The 9,446-nt window shown below is 45.1% G+C and overlaps 1 protein-coding gene across 1 annotated transcript in view; it reads left to right on the top strand.

The window, feature by feature from the left end:
* The first annotated feature begins 257 nt into the window (after positions 1-257).
* Positions 258-9,446, top strand: part of fat4 (FAT atypical cadherin 4) — a 95,206-nt gene continuing 86,017 nt past the window's right edge. Inside the window, exon 1 of the mRNA XM_080035423.1 lies at positions 258-5,770. Within this exon, the coding sequence (XP_079891549.1) occupies positions 668-5,770 (5,103 nt within the window). The 5' untranslated portion in view covers positions 258-667. The remainder of the gene's footprint in view (positions 5,771-9,446) is intronic.

Genomic DNA, 9,446 nt, shown 5'->3' with positions numbered 1-9,446 from the left:
GCTCAGCGCGTCGTTACCTGTCTTATTTGATTGTCATCCTCTTCCCCGGGCGGAGACAGCAGGCTGCGCTGCAGGGAAAAGGCGGTGGGCGGACGGACATGAGCACCGCTATCCAATAGGATCAGTGATGGGAGGGAGTTTGTCGAACTCCTGCTTTGTCCTAACTTACAGGGACTCCTGAGTACAATATGACTGGAGCGCCTGCACCGTTATTTCACGGGACGGTGCTTAGGCTCTGCCGCCCTATCACAATCAACACAGCTCACTTGCGCTCTTACTTTGGATAAACTTTTTTCCCCTCACACATCTCCACGGATCCAAGGAACTTTTGCTCTGTTTTGTAAGAGACGTATGTGTTTCTACAAGGGATTGACAGATTCCGTTATGACAATGCTATTTGGGGAGTTGAAATGGAACTAGGAATCATTGTCTCCATTCAGAGGGTTTTGTTCCATTGAAACGCAGCTCTGCGCAGGATAAAGTAACACTTCTGGAGTACTTCTTGGGACACTGAATAAGTGTGTAAAGAGTCGCTGTAGGATTTCCCATTGACTTTTCTCTGCACATTTGCTGGATTACAATGCTTTAGTGACTCGTCCGACCTCAGTACAGTTGATGCATAATAGGCATGGACTCTGTCTGAGAAAGGTGGACTGGCTAACTGACCATGGCGCTCACAGGTAGGGGCTTAGGCCGGTTTCATTTGATTTTACTGATGTTATGGACTCTGTCGCGGTACTCAGCATCCAGCCAAGTCCGACAAGAGTTTCAGGTCCTAGAGGAGCAGCCCATCGGCACCTACGTGGGGACGATAGACACCAAGCCCAGCTTCACGTACCGCTTTAGCGAGCACCACAAACTTTTTGCAATTAACGGCACCACTGGAGTAATTTACACCTCCTCGGTGATTGACAGAGAGGTTCTGCAAAGTGATGTCATCAACGTGGTGGTGCTGTCCAGCCAGCCCACATACCCCACCGAGGTCAGGATAGTAGTTTTGGATATTAATGATAACTCCCCGGTGTTTCCAGACGCGTCAATTGTCGTGTCTTTTAAGGAGGACGCCAGCAGCGGCAGGCAAGTGATCCTGGACACTGCTACAGATTCAGACATTGGAAGTAACGGAGTTGATCACACCACGTACAGAATAGTGAAAGGCAACGAGCAGAGGAAATTCCGCTTGGATATTACAGTCAATCCGAGTGGAGAGGGGGCATTCTTGCACCTTGTTTCAACTGGAGGCTTGGACAGGGAAGTGACTCCCTTCTACCAGCTCCTGATTGAAGTGGAGGACAGAGGAGACCCGAAAAAGTTTGGCTACCTGCAAGTAAACGTCACAATTCAAGACATAAATGACAACCCCCCTGTTTTTGACCAAGATCAATATCAGACCAGTGTTTTTGAGGATGCAGCAGTAGGTTCTAGTATTCTGCAGATTACAGCATCAGATCAGGATGAGGGAGCCAATGCTGAAATCAGGTACTTTTTAGATGAAGGAACACCTTTCCAAATTGACCCTAAAGCCGGTACTATAATTATAAAAGAGGGTTTGGATTATGAGAGCAAGAAAGAGTACTCCCTGACTATTCATGCTGTAGACAACGGTGTGCCCTCTCTGTCAGGCAGAACAGAAGCCACAATAAAACTTTTAGATGTGAATGATAATGACCCAGTGGTGAAGTTTAGGTATTTTCCAACAACTTCTAAATTTGCCTCTGTTGATGAAAATGCACAGATTGGTACAGTTGTGGCTTTACTCACTGTTTCAGACTCAGACTCCCCCACAGCTAACGGTAACATATCTGTTTCAATCTTAGGAGGCAACGAGCAGAGACACTTTGAAGTGCACACGTCTCCTGTGCCCAATTTGAGTCTGATCAAAGTGGCCAGTGTGTTAGACAGAGAGAGAATTTCCTCATACAACCTGACTGTGTCTGTGTCGGACAATGGCAAGCCTATTGCTAGGTCCTCCTTTGCCAGTCTGGTTATTTTTGTCAATGATATCAATGATCACCCACCCATATTTCAGGAAACACTGTATAGAGTAGATATCAGTGAAGACATACCAAAAGGCAGTTACATTAAAGGGGTTTCTGCAACAGATGGTGACTCTGGGCAGAATGCCAATCTGCGCTACTCCCTGGTGTCTGGAAACGCTTTGGGCTGGTTCTCCATCAGTGAAAACAGTGGTCTGGTTACCAGTGCCGCTTTGTTGGATAGGGAAATAGCATCTGAAATTGTGCTCAACATTAGTGCCAAGGACCAGGGGCTGCAGCCCAAAGTTTCTTACACTAAACTTACAGTCAACATCACCGATGTGAATGACCAAGTGCCCACATTTACACAGAGCACATTTCATGTTTCCCTGGTGGAGCACGCTGCTGCCGGTACTGAGTTGGTGGTGCTGTCTGCCTCAGATGACGACCTTGGGGCCAATGGAACTATCCGGTTCTCATTTGATGCAGACACTCCTGCCACAGTCCAGGAGCTGTTTCGCCTGGATGCTGTGTCAGGGAGATTAAGCACTGCCGTGGAGCTAGACAGGGAGGATAAGGCCTCCTACTTACTCCACATACAGGCAGCAGACACAGGCAGCCCTCCTTTGCACTCTGTAGGGAAAGTTAACATCACACTGAGGGATATCAATGACAATAGGCCAGTCTTCTACCCTGTGCAGTATTTTGCTAATGTGAAAGAAAACGAACCCTCTGGTTCTTATGTAACAACTGTTTCAGCCACAGACCCCGATTTGGGTCGAAATGGCACAATCAAGTATATAATTACAGCTGGAGACTCTTCCAAATTCCGCATTAATAGCAACACAGGGAAAGTAACCACACTGGTGCCTCTAGATAGAGAGGACAAAACTGCTTACCAGCTGCAGGTGTCAGCAGCAGATGGTAGTGGCCTACGCTCACACACCCAGGCCATAGTGACTGTAACTGTCATAGACACACAGGATAACCCACCAGTCTTCAGCCAAAAAGTGTACAGTTTTGTCATGTTTGAAAATGTGGGCATTGGGACAGTAACAGGAACAGTGTCAGCCACCACTGTAGATTTGAACACAAACATTTCATATCTAATCACCTCTGGCGACCACAGGGGGCTCTTTTCAGTAAACAGCGCTGGTCAGATCACATCATCTAGCCAAATAGACAGAGAGGAGCAGGCTTTTTATCAGCTGAAAGTTGTAGCCAGAGCTGGGGAGATCACAGGAGAGGCCTTTGTTAACATCACTGTAAAGGACTTAAATGATAATGCACCTCGTTTTATTCACGCTGTGGAGCATGTGAGTGCAGTGGAAAACTGGAGCACGGGCCATGTCATATTCCAGGCCAAAGCTTCAGATCCTGATGAAGGAACAAATGGCATGTTAGTTTACAGCCTCAAACAAAACCCCAAAAGCCTGTTTCATATTCATGAGAAGCATGGCCTAATCACACTGACCGGGCCACTGGAGGTCACCACAAGTTCATACGAGGTTGAGGTCATTGCATCAGACATGGGAGTCCCCCAGCACACCTCCAGCCTCATCCTCATCGTCAGTGTCTACGACGTCAATGACAACTCACCAGTTTTTGACCAGCTTTCGTATGAGGTAATTATACTGGAGTCTGAGCCTGTCAACAGCCGATTCTTCAAAGTGGAGGCCACCGACAAAGACTCCGGTCTTAATGGGGAGATTATGTATGACATTGCTGGTGGCAACACAGGTGATGTGTTTGGCATTTTTCCAGACGGGCAGTTGTACATCAAAGCAGAGCTGGACAGAGAGATACAGGACAGATACAACTTAGTGGTCGTGGCCAAGGACCGAGCTGTGGAACCACTAAGTGCCACAGTCAATGTTAGTGTGATTCTAGATGACGTCAATGATAACCGTCCCCTCTTTAACAGCACCAATTATGTGTTTCACTTTGAAGAAGAGCAGAAGAGGGGGTCGTTGGTGGGGTGTGTTTTTGCAGAGGATAAAGACTTTGGCCCAAACAGTGAGGTCAGATATACATTTGAGACTCTGCAGCCCAACTTTGAGCTGAACGCCATCACAGGGGAGTTGTCCAGCACGCTGCAGTTTGATCGTGAGTCGCTTATGAGACAAAGAGGCGCCGCTGTGTTCAGCTTTATGGTTGTCTCGTCAGACCAGGGACTCCCAAAATCCCTCAGAGACCAGGCCAAAGTGCAAGTTTACATTCAAGACATCAATGACAACCCGCCTAAATTCACTAAAGACATGTACCAGGCCTCCATTTCTGAGTCAGCTCAAAACATGACACAACTACTGCGGGTCTCTGCCTCCGATGTGGACGAGAACAAAAATGGACTGGTTCATTATCACATTCCCGAGGGCAATGAGGAAAGACACTTTGTTATTGATAGCGGCTCTGGACAGGTTACTTTAGTAGGAAAGCTGGACTATGAATCTACTTCCTCCTATTCATTGAAAATCATAGCTGTTGATGCTGGAGCTGTGCCCTTGTCCTCCTCCTGCATGCTTAGTATTAGCATCCTGGATGAGAATGACAATTCCCCCTCCTTCCCTAAATCCTCACTCTCTGTGGACGTCCTTGAGAACATGAGGATAGGGGAGCTGGTGGCCTCTGTGACTGCCACTGATGCAGATTCTGGGCAGAATGCAGACATAACGTATAGCATCACAGCCACAAATAACCACGGCACATTCAGCATCAGCCCGAACACCGGCAGCATCTTTTTGGTGAAAAAAATGGACTTCGAAACTCAGTCACTATACAAACTCAACATTACTGCAAAGGACAATGGCAGCCCACCTCGCTCTTCAACCATCCCTGTGGTCATTCATGTCAGAGATTTTAATGATAACCCTCCTATATTCACCCCTGGAGATATTTTCAAATCCATCACTGAAAATCTCCCCATTTCAGCCTCAGTCATGACAATCACAGCTCATGACACAGATGCAGACATAAATGGGGAACTGGTGTACTCCATTGTTCATCAGGTTCCTCGGGGAAGCCACTTTGGCATTGACTCAAGCACTGGGCTCATATACACCAACAAGGAAGTCGACAGGGAGTTTTCAAATCTCTTTGAGCTAACTATCAAGGCCACTGACCAGGCTGTTCCAGTTGAATTCCGCCGCTATGCCCTAAAAAATGTCACAATATGGGTCACAGATCTGAATGATAATGTTCCTACATTTGTGTCCCAGAATGCCCTTGTGGCTGAACCCAACATAGTCATCGGCTCCATCCTGACAACGGTAGTGGCCTTTGACCCAGATGAGGGGTCAAACGGGGAGGTGGAGTACGAGCTTGTAGAAGGGGACTCAAACACCTTCATTATGGACAGGTACAGTGGAGATATTCGTCTGGCCTCTCAGCTGGTACCCTCCCGACTCATGTACACCCTTTCAGTATCAGCCACCGACCACGGCACAGACCGCAAGACCTCAAGAACTGAGATGACTATCATCCTCCAAGGGCTGGATGGGCCTGTGTTCTCCCAGCCGAAATACATCTCTATCCTCAAAGAAGGTCAGCCGCCGGGCACCAACGTCATCTCCCTGGATGCCTCAAGCCCTCGTGGCTCAGCGACCAAAGTGGAGTATTTCATTGTGGCAGTTCGCAGTGGTGGAAAGGCCGTCGGACGCCTTTTCACCATCGGCCGCCACACCGGAGTGATACAGACAGCTGCAGAGCTGGACCGAGAACAAGGAGCCGACCTCTACCTGGTGGATGTGTACGCTATTGAAACGGATGCCAGCCAGCCAAGAACACAGCGTGCTGAGGTGAGTACACCGCTGACTTTCTGTTCTCTACAGGTACTGGAAAGCCACCTTATATTTTGACCTGTGACTCTATTTGATCTATTTGGCAGGGAGAGGGTATGAACTCACTCATTGGCGTTTGTTATAGACATTTGGATGGAAGAACTGTAATGAGATCAACTGGAAAAATGGGGAGTGAGGCTGTCCAAGTCACACATAAAACAGAGCCACCTATTGCTTTTGTCTGCTCACTAATGAAATTCCTTTTTTACACATAGTCCTAAATTATATTGAATCACAATTGTCTTGGACATGAGTAAGAAGGCCTTGTTCTTTGGCACGGTAATTGTTCTTGTGTCCAAACACATACTAGCTGTGACTATTCATCTTGAATGTGCCTCCTTTTAATATTTGAGCTGTCTGGGAAAAAGTGTTGCATGTCTTCTGCACAAGCTCCTCTCCTGCTCTCGTGAGCTGAAATACTCTTATCAGCGGATATGAAGCGCACAAATCAAAAAGGACCACTTTTTAATTTCCCCGCTGTAGACATAAATCATTTAGGGCTGCTGTTTCAGGTTCAAGGCCAATGGTGGTTTCTATGGAGTCTCAAGTAGAAATGAAAAAAGAGTGATTCATAAGGTCTTTCAGTGCAGGTATGCATCATCACTGCCAGTATTACTTTGAGCCCTTGAGCCTGGGGTTATTTTGGCACTGGGGTGGTCTTGGGGTACCTTTATACCACCGGGAATTGCTCCACATGCAATAAGTGACCATTCAAATTGGGTGACCTCTTAAGACTCTGTGAATAGAGGCTGAGGGCAGAGAGAGTGGAACTTAAGCTATCCACTGAGTTTGCATTATGAGATACACCTTTTTCAGCCTTCCTTTATAGAAAGAGGGAGTTGAATTCTCTGAAGTGTAATGCAGGAACACTAAACCCCAGTTTTGGGTGGCTAGCGGCTAGGCCTTAGTCAAATGAAAAACAAATTTGAGACAATATTTGTTTTGAAATGTCATGTTATTACAGGCTTTATGACACACATATACGCTTCTCCTCCTTACAAATGTTTTTTGTTACTGAATTTAAATAATACCTGATGTGGAATGATTTAAGATTTTAAGATGAGCAGAATGAATTTGACAGTTGTTATTGAAGCTTCTTTAACCACTGCAAATAATACGACCCACATCCAATACAGCAATTGGTTATTTGGAGTCAAACTCACATATTATTGCAATCAAGGATTACTTGGAAAAATCGTGTTAGCTAATTTAACTTTAAGGCTTGCTCAGGCCAAATGGGAATATCAAATGTGTTCTCACTTTGCCTGCAGCGAAGATGGCGATCTGCTTTCCTGCAGTTTCTACTGTCGGTCTAATAAGAGAATAGAGTGCTTCAGTGCTCCATTCCCAAACCTTAAACTCCAGATTGGTTTCATGCTAAGCTTGAACTTTCTCACCCCTTGGAGAGATGACTTTACCATACCACCTGGCTGAGTAGTTGCTCTCCATTTTTAAAAGCGTGAGAACTCATAACTTGGAGGAATTCAAATGACCTTCACCATTTGGAACTATGGGCTGTTTTTTCGCTAAAATGCAATGGGCATGTGTCTTTATGGCTAATATGTTTTACAGCAAAACAAAACAGGTCATATTCATACTATTTGTATTTCCTCAATGGGATCTCAAAGGACTGTGTGGTACAATCGTGTAAACCGTCAGACTTAGAATAATGTTTTCACAATGCAATGTTTATATACCAGATACCCAGTAGCAAGTAGAGGATCATTTCCACCCCTGGGGGTTGTGACCCTTTCACATTCTTCATTTCCCATTTTCCCCATTGATTGGATGCATGAGGGAAAGCTGGCATCTTATTTCCTCTGCTATGCACCATGTGTGATGTTTTGGAAACACTGGAAACAAAGATAATTTAGCTGGACATGCTTTATCTACGGTAATGATCTTAAACAACTCAGTACCCTGCTGGGCCTGCAGAGGAAAGAGTTGAAAATGTATATTTGTCCTGTCGTTCGTGGCATTGTAGAAAGTTATTTTGTCAGTGATTGTTGATTAGATTTTGCATTGGAAGAGGGTATGTGCCACACGTCTGGGTTGTGTGTTATGTGTAATGGGCTTTTCTTTTACCCGGTTGTCAGATAACTTACAGGTATTTCAATTATTATATTGGATTGTTTTTATTCAGCAACAGCTTAATGTCAGTTTGGAATGTTGAGCAAAGTATTTCATTAACCTGAAATCTTTGTGTTTTTAGTAGCTGGTGCAGATGCAAAGATGCTGATATAAAATGTATTGTCGGCAGATTCATCCATTGTTGGCAAATCTAAAGTGTTCTTGAAGACGTTTTTTATTTATTTCATTCCACGTTTTGACTCATCACATCCTGCAATGTACTTGTTTGCAGGTTTAATGAAGCCCTGCCCGTCATAACTCACACAGTAAACAACACATTTTCCCTGAATCACTTATGACAGACTGCTCTCCAAGTTCAAGTATTGTTTCCACTTTTGGCCATGACCAATCAGTGATGTAACAGCTGGTATTTCCCATCAGCTCTTAAAGAAAAAACACCTGTGTATTATGAATTGGGATATGAGCAAGTTATATTTACTTGAAAGTTTCAGCTGTTTTAAATGTGCATGGATTCACCCCTTGACAACAAAGGTTTATTTAGCTTATTATTCATATACTGTAATTTTTTTAAACTTCCAAAAGTTAAACTGTGACTTATTTTACCAATGTGGTCTCTTGGGATTGAAATAGCAGCACAAACAATGTTACAACTGTTTTCTTACTCAGTGTGAATCAAAATGAAGTGCTGTTTTTTTCGACTGTGTTATAAAGTGCCACATCAGTCCTTGCCCCTTCCTCTTAAAGGCATTGTTCCCCCTTGAGAGTAAACACAGCCACAGTGTTCAACAGGCTTTCCTTTGTTTTGCTTTTTCAGATAAGGTTTTGCGCTGCCCCAGCCGTGGATCGGCGGGCTTTTGTTATTTCTTTGTCTGTGCCAGCGTCTTGCCTTGGCAGATTTAGGACTGTGTGTGGATGCCCGTCAGCCGGTTTTCCTCCCCTCTCCTCACCAGTTAGGCACTTAAGGTAGAGCTGTTTGGGGTTCTCGACATGTCAGACGATGTTGTTGGAAGTTGTGGGAATGAAGGAAATGGAGTGGAGGAGTGGTCTGGAATTAGCCGCATGGCAAGGAATCATGGGAAGGAAGAAGCAAGGGAAATGCACCTGATCATGTCCTAAGCAGTTTGAAGCAAGGGAGGAACTTGAGCTCTGTTTAATTTATCTTGCTCTTGGTTAAGCTGTATGCATCTTTCCATGTCCTGTCTCTCAGCCTGGCTGTTTTGTGTCTCTTGGAATCTGTTTGTGTGTCTCTCTCTCTGATCAGTCGGATTCATAAATCTTGTCAGCAACGGACTTCAAAGTCCCTTTGCTTTTCTTTCCGTCTCTCTTTCCTCCCCCGTTTGGCTTTTTTGTGATGGTGAACCTCCTCCACCATAAACTGTACAGCAAATGTGATTAGGGTGTCAGAGGTGGTATAAGGGTTGTACAGATTATAGAGGGCCAAAAACAACCACTCTGAAAATATATAGCTAGTCAGGAGGGGACGGTCATGTGCGTCTGGACAATACAATATGGATGCTGGTTTGTGTAGTTGTGTGTGTTGGAG

This window comes from Ammodytes marinus (genome assembly GCF_949987685.1).
Source record: "Ammodytes marinus genome assembly, chromosome: 10".
NCBI classification, from domain to species: Eukaryota; Metazoa; Chordata; class Actinopteri; order Uranoscopiformes; family Ammodytidae; genus Ammodytes; species Ammodytes marinus.
This window is presented reverse-complemented; position numbering and strand designations above follow the sequence as displayed.